The 18,836-nt window shown below is 48.0% G+C and overlaps 2 protein-coding genes across 4 annotated transcripts in view; one reads left to right on the top strand and one right to left on the bottom strand.

The window, feature by feature from the left end:
• LOC134966836 (F-box only protein 2-like) overlaps positions 1 to 18,836 on the bottom strand; it is a 174,817-nt gene that overhangs the window by 89,071 nt on the left and 66,910 nt on the right. The gene's annotated exons all lie outside the window — the stretch shown is intronic.
• The window catches only part of LOC134966835 (F-box only protein 6-like), a 59,704-nt gene that overhangs the window by 27,478 nt on the left and 13,390 nt on the right, over positions 1 to 18,836 (top strand). Inside the window, exons 4-5 of one of the 3 annotated variants that reach the window (XM_063943880.1) lie at positions 3,579 to 4,359; positions 4,469 to 5,005. In XM_063943880.1, coding sequence (XP_063799950.1) covers positions 3,579 to 4,358 — 780 coding nt within the window. In that variant the 3' untranslated portion in view covers position 4,359; positions 4,469 to 5,005. Of the gene's footprint in view, positions 1 to 3,578; positions 5,006 to 9,989; positions 10,117 to 18,836 lie in introns of those variants that run through there. The other 2 variants (XM_063943882.1, XM_063943881.1) reach the window with 2 other exon arrangements.

Below are 18,836 nucleotides of genomic sequence, written 5' to 3'. Positions count from 1 at the left end.
ATTTATTTATTAAACATGTTCCAAAAAGTGTCAACTTCAAATATAAAACTGGACATTGATAATTTAGTTATACTGTTGTTATATTATCACCCCGTTTTATCAGACCGAATAACTAGGGTGCTGTACTTATTTGGATAGGTCGGTAAACACGGGTGTTATTGACCTAGTACAATCTGCGACAGACGCACCATATATATCATAGTGTACCTGTTGGGAATGATAAAACTTGTTGATAATCGGGGTACAAAAAATAAAATGTAAAACTATAAAGTTGAGGAGGGTCTTCCTCTGCCGCCAGCAAGGCGCTGTAAATGCCGGTCGGAAGCTAGGGGAGTAGGGTGGGGTGGGAGCCATTGTTGTATTTGGAGGCGCAGTTGGGTGGGATTGAGGCTCAGTTATATATGTCTGCGGGGTAAGTTTTGGGGGTTTTCCCCGGATGACCAGATCATACACTAGCCTTTCGAAGTCGATCTGCTGCTCCGGGGTCTGGTGCATGGCACTGCCAATGTAAGAAGATAGGTATTTGAACAGGGTCTGGCATTTTTTGGAGAACTTGTTCTGCCTTCTGCAGCTGTAGTTTGGGTCTTGGTGGGCGAGCGGCGCTGTCTTATGTGGGGAGGTGAGTGAGAGGATTCGCCCTCTGTATGAATGATAAATCTGAGGTCTGGGGTGGCACTGATGTCCATGTCTTGGGTGGAAGTCTTGTCTGAGGTCTGGGGTGGCACTGATGTCCATGTCTCGGGTGGAAGTCTAGTCTGAGGTCTGGGGTGGCACTGATGTCCATGTCTCGAGTGGAAGTCTAGTCTGAGGTCTGGGGTGGCACTGTTGTCCGTGTCTCTGGTGGCAGTCTAGTCTGAGGTCTGGGGTGGCACTGTTGTCCGTGTCTCTGGTGGCAGTCTAGTCTGAGGTCTGGGGTGCCACTGATGTCCATGTCTCGGGTGGAAGTCTAGTCTGAGGTCTGGGGTGGCACTGATGTCCACGTCTCGGGTGGAAGTCTAGTCTGAGGTCTGGGGTGGCACTGATGTCCATGTCTCGAGTGGAAGTCTAGTCTAAGGTCTGGGGTGGCACTGATGTCCATGTCTCGGGTGGAAGTCTAGTCTGAGGTCTGGGGTGGCACTGATGTGCATGTCTCGAGTGGAAGTCTAGTCTGAGGTCTGGGGTGGCACTGATGTCCGTGTCTCTGGTGGAAGTCTAGTCTGAGGTCTGGGGTGGCACTGATGTCCATGTCTCGGGTGGAAGTCTAGTCTGGGGTGGCACTGATGTCCATGTCTCGGGTGGAAGTCTAGTCTGGGGTGACACTGATGTGCATGTCTCTGGTGGAAGTCTAGTTTGAGGTCTGGGGTGACACTGATGTCCGTGTCTCTGGTGGAAGTCTAGTCTGAGGTCTGGGGTGGCACTGATGACCGTGTCTCTGGTGGAAGTCTAGTTTGAGGTCTGGGGTGACACTGATGTCCTTGTCTCTGGTGGAAGTCTAGTCTGAGGTCTGGGGTGGCACTGATGTCCGTGTCTCTGGTGGAAGTCTAGTCTGAGGTCTGGGGTGGCACTGATGACCGTGTCTCTGGTGGAAGTCTAGTCTGAGGTCTAAGGTGGCACTGATGTCCATGTCTCGGGTGGAAGTCTAGTCTGAGGTCTAGGGTGGCACTGATGTCCATGTCTCGGGTGGAAGTCTTGTCTGAGGTCTGGGGTGGCACTGATGTCCATGTCTCGGGTGGAAGTCTTGTCTGAGGTCTGGGGTAGCACTGATGTCCATGTCTCGGGTGGAAGTCTAGTCTGAGGTCTGGGGTGGCACTGATGTCCATGTCTCGGGTGGAAGTCTAGTCTGAGGTCTGGGGTGGCACTGATGTCCATGTCTCGAGTGGAAGTCTAGTCTGAGGTCTGGGGTGGCACTGTTGTCCGTGTCTCTGGTGGCAGTCTAGTCTGAGGTCTGGGGTGACACTGATGTCCATGTCTCGGGTGGAAGTCTAGTCTGAGGTCTGGGGTGGCACTGATGTGCATGTCTCGGGTGGAAGTCTAGTCTGAGGTCTGGGGTGGCACTGATGTCCATGTCTCGGGTGGAAGTCTAGTCTGGGGTGGCACTGATGTCCATGTCTCGGGTGGAATTCTAGTCTGGGGTGACACTGATGTGCATGTCTCTGGTGGAAGTCTAGTTTGAGGTCTGGGGTGACACTGATGTCCGTGTCTCTGGTGGAAGTCTTGTCTGAGGTCTGGGGTAGCACTGATGTCCATGTCTCGGGTGGAAGTCTAGTCTGAGGTCTGGGGTGGCACTGATGTCCATGTCTCGGGTGGAAGTCTAGTCTGAGGTCTGGGGTGGCACTGATGTCCGTGTCTCGGGTGGAAGTCTAGTCTGAGGTCTGGGGTGGCACTGATGTGCATGTCTCGAGTGGAAGTCTAGTCTGAGGTCTGGGGTGGCACTGATGTCCATGTCTCGGGTGGAAGTCTAGTCTGAGGTCTGGGGTGGCACTGATGTGCATGTCTCGAGTGGAAGTCTAGTCTGAGGTCTGGGGTGGCACTGATGTCCGTGTCTCGGGTGGAAGTCTAGTCTGAGGTCTGGGGTGGCACTGATGTGCATGTCTCGGGTGGAAGTCTAGTCTGAGGTCTGGGGTGGCACTGATGTCCATGTCTCGGGTGGAAGTCTAGTCTGGGGTGGCACTGATGTCCATGTCTCGGGTGGAAGTCTAGTCTGGGGTGACACTGATGTCCATGTCTCTGGTGGAAGTCTAGTCTGAGGTCTGGGGTGGCACTGATGTCCGTGTCTCTGGTGGAAGTCTAGTCTGGGGTGGCACTGATGTCCGTGTCTCTGGTGGAAGTCTAGTTTGAGGTCTGGGGTGACACTGATGTCCATGTCTCTGGTGGAAGTCTAGTTTGAGGTCTGGGGTGGCACTGATGTCCGTGTCTCTGGTGGAAGTCTAGTCTGGGGTGGCACTGATGTCCATGTCTCGGGTGGAAGTCTTGTCTGAGGTCTGGGGTGGCACTGATGTCCATGTGTCGAGTGGAAGTCTAGTCTGAGGTCTGGGGTGGCACTGTTGTCCGTGTCTCTGGTGGCAGTCTAGTCTGAGGTCTGGGGTGGCACTGATGTCCATGTCTCGGGTGGAAGTCTAGTCTGAGGTCTGGGGTGGCACTGATGTGCATGTCTCGGGTGGAAGTCTAGTCTGAGGTCTGGGGTGGCACTGATGTCCATGTCTCGGGTGGAAGTCTAGTCTGGGGTGGCACTGATGTCCGTGTCTCGGGTGGAATTCTAGTCTGGGGTGACACTGATGTGCATGTCTCTGGTGGAAGTCTAGTTTGAGGTCTGGGGTGACACTGATGTCCGTGTCTCTGGTGGAAGACTAGTCTGAGGTCTGGGGTGGCACTGATGACCGTGTCTCTGGTGGAAGTCTAGTTTGAGGTCTGGGGTGACACTGATGTCCATGTCTCTGGTGGAAGTCTAGTCTGAGGTCTGGGGTGGCACTGATGTCCGTGTCTCTGGTGGAAGTTTAGTCTGGGGTGGCACTGATGTCCATGTCTCGGGTGGAAGTCTGTTGAAAAAAAAGAAAATAGCATAAAATTCATGTTTTAACCAATGATTTGTTTGTCTCTAGTTCCCTACAACCGTGCAGGAATGGAAAACCATCGCTGAGGAATTCGAACAACGTTGGAGTTTACCTAACTGCGGGGGAGTCATAGATGGCAAACATGTCCGCATAACCCCACCTGCCAACACCGGATACCATTACTACAATTATAAGGGGTTCTGCAGTATTGTTCTCATGGCCGTGGTGAATGCCAATTGTGAATTCCTTTATATTGATGTTGGAAAGAATGGCGCTGCTACGGATGGTGGGTCCTTCAAACAGACGGTATTCTATGAGAGGCTCAACTCCAAAACCATTAACTTACCGCCCGTGGAGGAAACCAAGCACGGCTTAAACTTTGTGTTCGTGGCTGACGAGGCGTTCACACTACACGAGCACATTCTGAAGCCGTACCACCAAACGGGCCTGAGGAAGGAACAGCAGATCTTCAATCACAGGCTTTCCAAGGCACGCCGTGTTGTGGAGACCACCTTTGGACTCCTCAGCAGTCGCTTCCGCATCTTCCACACCGCCATCAACCTGCGGGTGGACAAGATTGACTGGGTCATCTTGGCGTGTTGTATCCTGCACAACTTTCTCCTGCGCAAAACCAACCAGCAGAGGACATCCGGCACAGCTATGCCAGAGGACCCAGACCAGCCAGAGGCGTTGGATCAGTGGTCGTCTGTGGCAGCACCAGAAGTATTGGATACGGGGACTCCAGAGGCAAATCAGGTCAGGGAGCAATACCTGGCCTATTATAATGGAGTGGGGGCAGTGCCATGGCAGGAGGACTGTCTCAAATAAGGTAGTGTGTCTCTATTCTAAAAAACATTTAGCTTGGTGTGTATATACTGTGTCTCTACTTACCAAATCCACGCTGGAGGTTTCATCCACCTCTTCTGGTTCTTCTCTAGCCTTGTGCTTCACCATCAGACACTAGAGTGGCCTCTGAGGGTCCTGGTCCAACGTGAAGTGGAGTAGGTGGTAATACCACATCGTCGGGTGATATACATCTTCTGCCCCCGCTCCAGTGGACTTTGAGGTCCTGCTCTTTTATGTCCCTTTAAAAATACGGTTCTCAATCTGCTTTCGGACCCAGACTATGGAAGTTGCACTGCGGTAGCTCTTATAGAAGTCCACAAGTTCCTGGAGGGCTAAAGTCTTCTTCTGTTAGAGTAGTCCCGAGATATGACCCTCCACCAGCATTCTCTCTCCCGGTAAAGTTCCAGGAAGCCAGTTACAAGCGCCCGTTCTTTGTCCATAGCCATATATATGAGAAGAGATTAAAAAACTATTTGTTACAGGAACACTTTGCAAAAAAACTTTTCTCAAAACACGGGACTATAAATTGATAAATTCCACTACAAATTTTGGGACACTTGGTCAACGGGATCTGTAATAAATTTTTGCTGTTTCTAATGTTAAGTTGTTAAAGATTGAATTTTTTTTTTTTTTAATAAAGTTTTAAATTAGTTTACTTGTGTATAGATTATTACTATGGATAGAATTGTGTATAGATTATTACTATGGATTACTATCTATTATTACTATGGATAGAATTGTGTATAGATTATTACTATGGATTACTATCTATTATTACTATGGATAGAATTGTGTATAGATTATTACTATGGATAGAATTGTGTATAGATTATTACTATGGATAGAATTGTGTATAGATTATTACTATGGATAGAATTGTGTATAGATTATTACTATGGATAGAATTGTGTATAGATTATTACTATGGATAGAATTGTGTATAGATTATTACTATGGATTACTATGGATTATTACTATGGATAGAATTGTGTATAGATTATTACTATGGATTACTATGGATTATTACTATGGATAGAATTGTGTATATATTACTACTATGGATTACTATGGATTATTACTATTATTACTATGGATAGAATTGTGTATAGATTATTACTATGGATTACTATGGATTATTACTATTATTACTATGGATAGAATTGTGTTTTAATGTTTAGGTAAAATATAAGTGTAGCGAAACAAGATTCATTCACACACAGGAGAGCAATGACTTGGGGGGGTTCAGTATCCTGTAATACACAATGGGGGGGGGGGGGGGGTGTCAGTATCCTGTAATACACAATGGGGGGGGGGGGGGGGTCAGTATCCTGTACTACACAGTGGGGGGTTGGTGGAATATACACCTGGGTGGGCAGCAGGGTGTTAACACGCCTATACAGTAAACTGGGATCGGGCCTGGCTGCTCCTGGTGCTGCTACAGATCTGTGTCTTGCTGCTGGCACAAATTGGAGGAGGGGACTGTCCAGGGAACGCCTGTCACATGACGCTGCGTCAACATATCCAACAATCAGTATTGCGTACACACGGAACAATCTGCAGCGAATCATTAATGAGATTGATAGATCTTCCTGCATGTTCTAAAGATCCGACCAGCGGCACTGTGATAGAGCACACATACAGCGATTGCACTTTCCTATGTGTCGGCACTGTGATAGAGTATACATACTGAGCGATTTGTCCTCCCATGTGTCGGCACTGTGATAGAGCACACATACAGCGATTGCACTTTCCTATGTGTCGGCACTGTGATAGAGTGCACACTGATCGGATTATCCTTCCCATGTGTCGGCACTGTGATAGAGCGCACACTGAGCGATTTGTCCTTCCCATGTGTCGGCACTGTGATATCACACACACTGAGCGATTTGTCATTCCCATGTGTCGGCACTGTGATATCACACACACTGAGCGATTTGTCATTCCCATGTGTCGGCACTGTGATATCACACACACTGAGCGATTTGTCATTCCCATGTGTCGGCACTGTGATATCGCACACACTGAGCGATTTGTCATTCCCATGTGTCGGCACTGTGATATCGCACACACTGAGCGATTTGTCATTCCCATGTGTCGGCACTGTGATATCGCACACACTGAGCGATTTGTCATTCCCATGTGTCGGCACTGTGATATCGCACACACTGAGCGATTTGTCATTCCCATGTGTCGGCACTGTGATATCGCACACACTGAGCGATTTGTCATTCCCATGTGTCGGCACTGTGATATCGCACACACTGAGCGATTTGTCATTCCCATGTGTCGGCACTGTGATATCGCACACACTGAGCGATTTGTCATTCCCATGTGTCGGCACTGTGATATCGCACACACTGAGCGATTTGTCATTCCCATGTGTCGGCACTGTGATATCGCACACACTGAGCGATTTGTCATTCCCATGTGTCGGCACTGTGATATCGCACACACTGAGCGATATGTCATTCCCATGTGTTTGAATCTGTCAAATAGTTCAAAATATCATCTAGTGTGTATCCAGTTTTAGGGTTAGGATGTGGGAGGGGAGGTTAGGGTTTGGCTGTGGGAGGGGAGGTTAGGGTTTGGCTGTGGGAGGGGAGGTTAGGATTAGGCTGTGGGAGGGGAGGTTAGGGTTAGGCTGTGGGAGGGTTTAGCTGTGGGTAGGGGAGGTTAGGGTTTGGCTGTGGGAGGGGAGGTTAGGGTTTGGCTGCGGGAGGGGAGGTTAGGGTTTGGCTGCGGGAGGGGAGGTTAGGGTTAGGCTGCGGGAGGGGAGGTTAGGGTTAGGCTGCGGGAGGGGAGGTTAGGGTTAGGCTGCGGGAGGGGAGGTTAGGGTTAGGCTGCGGGAGGGGAGGTTAGGGTTAGGCTGCGGGAGGGGAGGTTAGGATTAGGCTGCGGGAGGGGAGGTTAGGATTAGGCTGCGGGAGGGGAGGTTAGGATTAGGCTGCGGGAGGGCAGGTTAGGGTTAGGCTGTGGGAGGGGAGGTTAGGGTTAGGCTGTGGGAGGGGAGGTTAGGGTTAGGCTGTGGGAGGGTTTAGCTGTGGGTAGGGGAGGTTAGGGTTTGGCTGCGGGAGGGGAGGTTAGGGTTTGGCTGCCGGAGGGGAGGTTAGGGTTTGGCTGTGGGAGGGGAGGTTAGGATTAGGCTGTGGGAGGGGAGGTTAGGATTAGGCTGTGGGAGGGCAGGTTAGGGTTAGGCTGTGGGAGGGGAGGTTAGGGTTAGGCTGTGGGAGGGTTTAGCTGTGGGTAGGGGAGGTTAGGGTTTGGCTGCGGGAGGGGAGGTTAGGGTTTGGCTGCCGGAGGGGAGGTTAGGGTTTGGCTGTGGGAGGGGAGGTTAGGATTAGGCTGTGGGAGGGGAGGTTAGGATTAGGCTGTGGGAGGGCAGGTTAGGGTTAGGCTGTGGGAGGGGAGGTTAGGGTTAAGCTGTGGGAGGGTTTAGCTGTGGGTAGGGGAGGTTAGGGTTTGGCTGTGGGAGGGGAGGTTAGGGTTTGGCTGCGGGAGGGGAGGTTAGGGTTAGGCTGTGGGAGGGTTTAGCTGTGGGTAGGGGAGGCTAGGGTTTGGCTGTGGGAGGGGAGGTTAGGGTTAGGCTGCGGGAGGGGAGGGTTAGGCTGCGGGAGGGGAGGTTAGGGTTTGGCTGTGGGAGGGGAGGTTAGGGTTTGGCTGTGGGTAGGGGAGGTTAGGGTTTGGCTGTGGGTAGGGGAGGTTAGGGTTTGGCTGTGGGTAGGGGAGGTTAGGGTTTGGCTGTGGGAGGGGAGGTTAGGGTTTGGCTGTGGGAGGGGAGGTTAGGGTTAGGATGTGGAAGGGGAGGGTTAGGATGTGGGAGGGGAGGTTAGGATTAGGCTGTGGGAGGGGTGGGTTAGGCTGTGGAGGGGAGGTTAGGGTTATGCTGTGGGAGGGGTGGTTAGGGTTAGGCTGTGGGAGGGGTGGGTTAGGGTTAGGCTGTGGAGGGGAGGTTAGGGTTATGCTGTGGGAGGGGTGGTTAGGGTTAGGCTGTGGAGGGGAGGGTTAGGGTTAGGCTGCGGGAGGGGAATGATAGGGTTAGGCTGCAGGGAGGGATGTTAGGGTTAGGCTGGAGGGGGGGAGGTAGGTTGCAGGGAGGGGGGGTTAAGGTTATGCTGCGGCAGGGGAGGTTAGGGTTAGGATGTGGGAGGGTAGGTTAGGGTTAGGATGTGGGAGGGGAGGGTTAGGGTAAGGCTGTGGGAGGGGAGTGTTAGGGTTAGGCTGCGGGGAGGGGGGTCAGGGTTAGGCTGCATGGGGGTTGGTGGAGGGGTGGAGTTAGGTTGCAGGGAGGGGGGGTTAGGGTTAGGCTGCGGGAGGGGAGTGTTAGGGTTACGCTGCGGCAGGGGAGGTTAGGGTTAGGATGTGGGAGGGGACGGTTAGGGTTAGGCTGCGGGGAGGGATGTTAGGCTGCATGGGGGTTGGTGGAGGGGGGGAGTTAGGTTGCGGGGAGGGTTAGTCACCTCCGGGGAGGGAAGGGTTAGCCCCTAACCTTTGTGTATAAGGGTGCAGGTTTTGGGTGTAAGGTTCTGTGCATCACTGTTTTCACAGACACCCCAGTATTGGTTGTTGTGTTGCAACGAATCCTTTTCTCCAAGTCCTTGGGTGGCCCTGGGCGCCCTCCCTCACGCCCCTCTGGTCTGTTCTGGTTTCTGCCCCGTCCTGTATGTTGTTCTGGTATTGCTGGGTTGTTTCTCTGACTTATTATTCTCCGTCTCGGTTGTTTGGGCTTTTTTAGCTAAACAGCTATTCTGAGTATGAGGAGTCTGAGTGAGAGTGCCCGGGCTCCTGGCACCACTTACTGTGCCCAGTGTCCCCCAGGAATCGGAGAAAAGGATTTATTATGTGCACAAAATCCCATTTCTGCTCAACCAGAGGGGTCATTCATAAAGCAAATAGCGAAGTGACAAAGCAGTGTTATGTTTGTGACACCACGCGACGTGTGCACGGGAGGAGCCATCTCCTGGGGTGTATTCCATGATTCGGAGGGGGACGAGGCTTTCCTGCAGATTAGTATGTGGAGCGATTGAGGGATCACCAGCGGCGGAGCCGGGGAACGTCTGCATGAAATGTGCCTTCACTCTTGTTGTCCCCAAATGAACACTAATCACTATATGGTTCCATGTGATGCTGCTAATGCTGACATTTGCATAATGCCATACACCAACGGCGTTCCTGGTGCTCAGCTGGCGCCATTACTGCATTACACGTACGTGTGAGCTGCATGTCATAGAAACTTCCAGTCATTAAACCAGTGAGTAGTCCGCTTGTAACTGACACCCAAGTCCAAACATTATGGGCCGCAATACGCGGGAGCCGGCGCGATTTGGCGAGAATGTCATTATGTTCCGGCAGCAAGTAGTTTAATGACAAAACCAGACTCATGTTACCCTGTTTACTAAGTGCCGCGTTAAGTCTCGCGCTATCTCGCTGTTACGTTTCCCCAGCGCTTATTTACTTCCTCTGAAATTGACTGTTAATCCACGGTGGAAAGTCAGTGATTTTGCCTAATACGATCCAATGAGAAAGTTTTCTTTCTGGTTGCTACTAGAAACGCCCACTTTTCCCGTCTCTATTGGTGGCTCCGGATATCCTCAGCTGTGTTTTGTTTTCCTGCAGATGACTTCAACTTTTGGCATAAAAATGAAGATTTAGGAGATGGATGGAAAGTGGAGACGCTCCCGGGAGACCACGGGCAAAGCTTCCCCGAGGAGAGCGTCCGGAAATACTTTGTCACCTCTTACGGGTATGTGTTTAACTCGCGCTGTGTCGCCTCTTACGGGTATATGTGTGTAACTCGCACTGTGTCGCCTCTTACGGGTATATGTGTGTAACTCGCACTGTGTCGCCTCTTACGGGTATGTCTGTAACTCGCACTGTGTCACCTCTTACGGGTATGTGTGTGTAACTTGCACTGTGTCGCCTCTTACGGGTATGTCTGTGTAACTCGCACTGTGTCGCCTCTTACGGGTATGTCTGTGTAACTCGCACTGTGTCGCCTCTTACGGGTATGTCTGTGTAACTCGCACTATGTCGCCTCTTACGGGTATGTCTGTGTAACTCGCACTGTGTCGCCTCTTACGGGTATGTCTGTGTAACTCGCACTGTGTCACCTCTTACGGGTATGTCTGTGTAACTCGCACTGTGTCACCTCTTACGGGTATGTCTGTGTAACTCGCACTGTGTCGCCTCTTACGGGTATGTCTGTAACTCGCACTGTGTCGCCTCTTACGGGTATGTCTGTGTAACTCGCACTGTGTCGCCTCTTACGGGTATATATGTGTAACTCGCACTGTGTCACCTCTTACGGGTACGTCTGTAACTCGCACTGTGTCGCCTCTTACGGGTATGTGTGTAACTCGCACTGTGTCGCCTCTTACAGGTATGTCTGTAATTCGCACTGTGTCGCCTCTTACGGGTATGTCTGTAACTCGCACGGTGTCGCCTCTTACGGGCATGTCTGTGTAACTCGCACTGTGTCGCCTCTTACGGGCATGTCTGTAACTCGCACTGTGTCACCTCTTACGGGTATGTCTGTAACTCGCACTGTGTCGCCTCTTACGGGCATGTCTGTGTAACTCGCACTGTGTCGCCTCTTACGGGCATGTCTGTAACTCGCACTGTGTCACCTCTTACGGGTATGTCTGTAACTCGCACTGTGTCACCTCTTACGGGTATGTCTGTAACTCGCACTGTGTCGCCTCTTACGGGTATGTCTGTAACTCGCACTGTCACCTCTTACGGGTATGTCTGTAACTCGCACTGTGTCGCCTCTTACGGGTATGTCTGTAACTCGCACTGTGTCGCCTCTTACGGGTATGTCTGTGTAACTCACACTGTGTCGCCTCTTACGGGTATGTCTAACTCGCGCTGTGTCGCCTCTTACGGGTATGTCTGTAACTCGCACTGTGTCGCCTCTTACGGGTGTAAAGGCAATCAATCGAGGAGATACGCCAGGATCAGATGAAAAAGCATATATGGTTTATTGTGCATCTAGGCCCAGATGGGTGTCAACAGAGCACGCAGGCTCAGTGAGACAATTTGTGTTACAGTCATCATGGTTTATATAGCATAAAATACACATTACATCAGAAATGGCTTACGTGACAGGGAACATAGTTCGTCTTTATTACTGTCATCCAAATACAATACTTATTCATAATTATGGGACAGGAAAGACCTCGGGCAGTCACTTAGGGGCCACAAATTACTAATAAAGCACTATACACCACTCTAAGCCCCTTAATTACGGAAAGGGGCCCTTATCAGTGAGTCATGCACATAAAGCACAATTAACAGAAAGCAGGTGCAGATGAGAACAGAACACTTCTTATACATTGTTCAGAATATATGTTTTCCTGCAAACAAGCAATATATTGATACATCAAGCGTTTTAACCCTATAGACATTCAGTCCCAGTATAAGGGGTCCAAATTTCTCTGACAATTCCTCCCTCTGACAAATTCCTTTTGTCACACACAACTATCCACTTTTTCATAAATGGCCCTTTGGTCACCTATGCCACTTGCTCGAAGGATCTGAAAGGTATTAACAGAAGGTATTTCAGGCTCCAACGGCAGAAAATTTCGACTAGGGGGCATCACCCCTCTGGACATCGGAACGTACACAGGGGGCGGAAGAGCAGAGGGAAGTGGACCCATTGCAGATTTTGAACTACTCTGACACCCCTTACTAACGATCATTGGCAAACATTTTCAAACACAGGTAAAAAGTAATAATACCAATCCTCCAATTACTACATACTGCAACAATCCGGCTATCAGAGCTGATTTACCTCTACCTAAGAATCCAAACGGATACCTTCCTTCTCCTCCTATCTTCCTTATTCCTTCCTTCATTTTTTTTCCACTTACTAATGTGTCCTTCCACTATATCTAAATTGTCTGCAATGTAAGTGCAACACTCCTGTCCTATCAAGGCACATGTTCCTCCCTCTGATGCCAGCACTTGGTCTAATGCAAACCTATTTTGCAGCGTTACTTTACGCACTTGAGCTAATTCTTTATTCATTTCTTATATGGCATGACTGGTTTCATTTATTATTCTATCCATATAGTGAGTGTAAGCTTCTAGTTTTTCTGACAAAATTCCCACTCCTACCTGAGGAAAAAGTGAGTAAAAGAATTGCTCCCATCTATTCTTGTACACTATTCCTCTCCTTGTCCTGTAAAATACTTTTCTATAATCAACATTACGTGGAACTCCAGGTAATTTTCTTGTGACTCGTAACATGGGGCTATTTAAGAAAGGACACATTTATCTGAACATTTACTGCTACTGTACTAACCTTGAGTAAGCATTTTTTTTTTTTTTTAGTGCAACACCCCCTACCTTTACATTAGTAATGTTATTAAGGCTGAGTGATGTTACCTGATAAGGGTTCCGGTCATGAATGTCCACTCGTTCTTCCCAAGTTCTAAACATGGAGTTATTGACATTACCATATATATCCCTAAATGTATATCTTACCCCATCCTTCCCATTCAGTACCAGGACTCCTCTGGGACATTCAGTGTTTACTATACGTATGGACCTTGTCCCACTCTCATCTAATATTCCTTGAGCTAAATCATTATGAATCACACAAATGGGAGGCTGCCCCACTCTGGCTACTATTGCTAAGGAGGTGAATTTATTCTTCTCTGAGGACTAATTCTGGCACTATAATTGGTTCTGGAAAAATTCTCTTCCCAGTATACCCAATCAAATCTCATACCTGAATGGTTATTAAGGGTATCCCTGACTCAGCAGTCATTGGCAAATGTGTACACACCCAACAGTCAGTCTCACTGTTAACTTTTGCAATGGCCTTATGAATGGCAAGTATAGCATTCTCATGTCCATAGTCAGTGATGTGAGTCTCCAGCATGACAGGAGTTAAGACAGAGAACAGGATCCAAAGTATCTTCATTTTCTTCACGGGTAGAGAAGCTCTGCTTCTTTCCGGCTTAGGTGGCAACTCACCAGGGGCTTTATTGTATCCTTTCTGGTGGTCACGGTCCTGTGAGCAACACAGGTAAGGTGGTCTGCAGGATGTCCTCGGGTTCACTCCGGGGCAGGTCTGATCGGACCTCTTTTGCAGTGTGATTCTTGTACTCAGGTGGATCTTTTGCCGACTCTCGTCACTATTGGAGTCGTTAACAGCACCTGGAATGGTCCTTCCCACCGCTCGGACAAAGAACTGCAACGTAAAAAGTTTATCATCACAAAGTCACCAGGCATCAGATCATGGCCGACCGCAGGACTGCTTGGTTGTTGAGAACTGACAGCATCGTGAGTTGTCTTGATCTGTCTACTCATATTAATCAAATATTTAACAGTCACATCTTGGGCGGTAGAGAGGTCTGGCGCTGGGACCATCATAAGATTAGGCAACTTTCAAAATAAAATTTCATACGGGGAAAGACGTAATGGCCCCGTGGGTGTGGTTCGGATAGAATGCCAAACAAGAGGCAAGGCCTCGGGCCACAAGAGTCCAGTTTGTTTGGTACATTTTTGCAATTTATTTTTCACAGTTTGATTTAATCGTTCAATTTTTGCACTTGACTGGGGGTGGCAGGGCACATGTAATTGCTGCTTTATGCCCATCATTTCACACATTTCTTTGCATACCCTTCTAGTAAAATGCGTACCTTGGTCAGAAGAGATTACCTGAGGGAGTCCATACCTTCAGACTAATTCCTGTACTATCTTCTTGGCTGTTATACTAGCTGTTGCCGTGGCTACAAGCAATGCTCCACCCACCTGCTAAACAGTTAAAGTCAAAACATACTGCAATTGTCTTACCTTTGGGAACTGAATGTAATCAATTTGTACCACCTGAAATGGTCCCTCTGTGGCGGGAAGGTGTGATGATATTGTAGGCACTTTTCTACCTGGATTGTTTTGGAGACAAATTAGACAGCCTTGACAAAACTTAGAAGCCAATGCAGAGAATCCAGGGGCGTACCAGTAGGTCCTGACTAAATTAGTCATTGCAGTTTTAGATGCATGGGTCAGGCCATGCGTGACCTGAGCCAATGCAGGTAAAAGTGATCTGGGGGCCACTGGCTTGCCTTCTTTATTGCGCCACAAACCATCAGCATCTGGCTGGCATCCTTCCCGCTCCCAGGTGGAGATCTCCTGTGGACTGGAGGTTAATTGCATAGAAATCAATGCTTGTGTATCAGGTATACATATTTCAGATATTACATACACTTGTTCTTTTAACATAGCCGTGGATTTTGCTATTCGATCCACTCTGGCATTTCCTTTTGACACCTCATCTCTGCCAGAAGTGTGGGCCTGGCACTTTATGACAGCAATTTGTTCAGGTTCCATTACTGCTTCTAAAAGCTCTCGCACCTTGTCCGCATGCGCTATAGGTACCCCATTAGATGTTAGGAAGTTTATCATTTTCCACAAACAAAATTTGCACCACACAAAACGCATAGCGCGAGTCAGTGTAAAGTTTACAACAGTGTCAGTTTACAATTTTACCCTTTGCTAATTGGCAAGCTCTGGTCAATGCTACCAGCTCAGCACTTTGAGCTGAGTGAGGGGCTGGGAGAGGTCTGGCTTCCAGTGTTTCAGTCTGTGTACACACAGCATATGCAGACCCCAGGCTGACGTCTTCTCGTCGTAAGCAGCTTCCATCCACAAACAGTGTTAAATCTGCATGCGGGATGGATTCATCAGTGAGGCCAGGGCTGTGTGTCTTGTGTGCCCCCAGCTTCCCCTCCTCCCTCTGAGTCTGGAAAGACTCATCCCTTACATGCAGAAGGGTGGCGAGATTCAATGTATTGCAGCGCTGGATAATGAGATTACTGGGTGCTAGCAAAGTCAGTTCCCGCTTAGTGAGCAGTGAAGTGGTTAAATGTTGTGTCTGCTTGCAAGTAAGTAAAGTAGCTACCACAAGAGGCACATACAGGATTCAGGACAATATCTGCAGATTTGTGAACTAAGATTGCGGCAGCAGCTACTGCTCGCAAACATACCGGCAAGGCTCTGGCAACTGGGTCCAAGACCGCACTGTAGTATGCCACAGGGTGTTGTTTATTATTATGCCGTTTAGTTAACACACCTGCAGAATGTCTCATCGCTTTATGACAAAACAGGGAAAAAGCTTGTTCTAATGTGGAATGCCTAGTGCTGATGATGGTGTCAATGACTCTTTTGTCCACAATTGTTCAGGGATTTCTGAAAGCCAGCCTGGCAGTGCCCGTGAGACAGGCATAAGCCTGTTGTCATCATACTGCCACAGGACAGGGCATCTTGTACAGTGTCAGCGTATTGCTCTAGAACATGCAGAAAGAATCCAGCAGATGAGCAGCTGATATAACATCTAAGTTTTGTGTTTTGCGGGGAGATCGTGACTAAGCAAACTGACAGGGGCACTAGTGGATAACAACAAAAAGCGTGTTTGTAAGAGGACATAACGTGACAGTCAAGGGCTCTGAAAGCTTAATTTCAACAGGACTGTTTGAGATTCCTACTGCAGTGACAGTTTTGTCAGAGGTAGGAAAATCCTGACTACCTGCTATTAATAAAACAGAGGCTCCGGTGTCTATTAAGCAAGAAATTGGCTTATTATTTATTATTAAATTTCTCATTATCTGTAGCCAGTACTGGTTATACTGGAGGCATGACCTCCTGACAATCCCGAATTGTCAGATGATTTAAGTCTCCACTGCACAGTGGTTTTCTTTTACAATCATGTGACAAGTGTCCCTTTTCTCGGCAGTTGTAGCACACTATAGCTCTCCGGGGAGTGGGCCCCCTCCCACTGGAGAGTGTCTTGTGAACTGGCTGAGCCGTCTGCTCAGCGGTTTCGATCTTGTACATTTATTAACTTCTGCCTATTTATATCCTTTTCAACTAGGTTGGACTAGCAAGGGCTTTGGTTTTCCAATCAGGGGACTGAGTTTTGAGTCTGGACTGTATGGGTCTTTTCAATCCTTCTACGTACGAAGTGACTAACAAAGGAGCTAAATCTGGCTTCCCTTGTATGTCCGGGATGCCACTGTGACATTTTACAGTTTTGAAGAATGTGGCCGTATAATCTGCAACTGATTCTTTTTGATCCTGGGTAATTCCCATTATTTTAGTCCAATCAATAGTTGCAGGGAATGTTTTATGAAATGCTGTTTCTAGTTCTAACCACTTAGCAGCTGGCTGATCACTCGTGAGTTCAGCAGCCGCTGCAGCAGCAGTGTCCCATTTTAATTGCTGCATGAGGGTCGTATAATCATTGGGTTTGAACACAGCAAGTAGTAATTGCAACAGATCTCTATATGTGGGCTGGTGAATATTTTTAGTTAGTAATAAATTATCCCACACTGTCCTGGGATCTTTTCTAGGGTCAGGCATCGTTTCTGCTAGGGCTCTAAGGTCTGATGCCGCCCAGGGAACATGCATGGAGTATGTAACAGCCGGCCCCACACCCCCAGCTGGAGGGGCTGTGATAAGCCTGACCGGGTATAGGGTCGGATGCAACATACCAGGATCTGCAGGGGTTAAGGTCTGCGGTATCATGCGTTGACCTCTAACCTCTGCCTAAATATGTTACAACGTAGTCCAGTGTCCCTGCACCAGAAGAATCTGGAGACTGAACATGAACTAAAGTTTCCTGTAGTGTAGTGTTATCAGAGAGGGAAGAAACGGCAGCAGCAACTTTCTACGGACCGTTCACCCTCTGCTCTATTTATAGAGGAAGGTGCAGAGGCAATGATCAGGGAAGTGTCTATTGCCAGTGTCCCTTAACTCTGTGGGGTTTTGATAATTGATGCAAGTGGGTGTATAATGCCTCCTCCCTTTCTCTAATTTCCTTTACTGTCTGTTATTAAGTCTATATTTTTGCCGCATAAGGCGGAGGGTTTTGTATTGGAGGTGACAATAAAAGTGCATCAGCTACCCACAAACAATAAGATTTACATTCATTACAACATATCAACTTATTTCCTAAATTATTCAAAACATTTGCATTAAAGGTACCTGTAAGAGGAAAGGTTAGATAATTCTGTGTTTTCTTATTCCATTTTCTCAAGAATTTCACAGCCAAAACCCCATGCTTCTACATTTCATAATACTGGCCGGTGCACTCAGAGGGATCTCCCCCTTTGTGGACTGATTTTGTCCCATTTGCCTTCCTCTAGTGTACACAATTTTACCTCAAAAACCGGCTCTCACAAGCAAATGGAGTCTCCTGCCACTTGCAAGGAGATGAATCAATTATTTTCAATACAGTAAAGTATACCCACAAGCTTCACGTCTGACGAGAGTGCTAAACCTTTCTCTCCCCAGGCTGTTGTATGTTACCTAACCAAAAAGTAGTCACACAGATCTAACTTCTGTCAAGTACCTACAATACCTGCCATGAGAGATGGTCCCACAAATTTCCTTATACCTTCATCATACCTTGGGCAAGAAAGAGTCACACAGATCTATTTCTTTCCCCTGCGTTATAAAGGCTGATATGAGAAGCTTCACCTTTCTCTGTCCCTGACACGGGTACAGAGTTCAGTTTACACACATGCACTCAGCGTCATTCATCTCTTACATACATACATACATCGCAACACAAAATACTTGTAGCAGCTATTGCATCAGTTTAACCCTATACAGTTCCAGCCTTCAATGCTGCGTAACACAACTGTATGTTATACAATGTATACCCTTTATATTTGTGGTAAATAAAAGAAGGTTAAGACTTGATAAAGAAACAATATTATCTACAAGCTTGAATGTTGCAGGAAAAATAGAAATGGTAATGATTACTGGAAAAGAATGGTGTTAGGTGTTAGTTTGAAAAGAAGTATTATTCACGCATTTAAAATAACACAGAAAAATATGCTTTTTCGTCTAGTCCTTACCTCAGAAACGAGGTTCTTTTCGGAGCAAGCACTGCACACACGGGACAGACGTGCTGTTTTGCTTATGCCGCAGAAAATAGAAGGTATGAAAAGTTTCTCACCTTACAGCGCTGTTTAGTTTCTGCGGCAGAGGACTCAGCAGTCTTGTTGTCCCGTATGCGAAGTGGGTTTGTCCGACCGGGCAGGAAACATCAAATGTAAAGGCAATCAATCGAGGAGATACGCCAGGATCAGATGAAAAAGCATATATGGTTTATTGTGCATCTAGGCCCAGATGGGTGTCAACAGAGCACGCAGGCTCAGTGAGACAATTTGTGTTACAGTCATCATGGTTTATATAGCATAAAATACACATTACATCAGAAATGGCTTACGTGACAGGGAACATAGTTCGTCTTTATTACTGTCATCCAAATACAATACTTATTCATAATTATGGGACAGGAAAGACCTCGGGCAGTCACTTAGGGGCCACAAATTACTAATAAAGCACTATACACCACTCTAAGCCCCTTAATTACGGAAAGGGGCCCTTATCAGTGAGTCATGCACATAAAGCACAATTAACAGAAAGCAGGTGCAGATGAGAACAGAA

The sequence above is a fragment of the Pseudophryne corroboree genome, chromosome 10, assembly GCF_028390025.1.
Source record: "Pseudophryne corroboree isolate aPseCor3 chromosome 10, aPseCor3.hap2, whole genome shotgun sequence".
Lineage (NCBI taxonomy): Eukaryota > Metazoa > Chordata > Amphibia > Anura > Myobatrachidae > Pseudophryne > Pseudophryne corroboree.
This window is presented reverse-complemented; position numbering and strand designations above follow the sequence as displayed.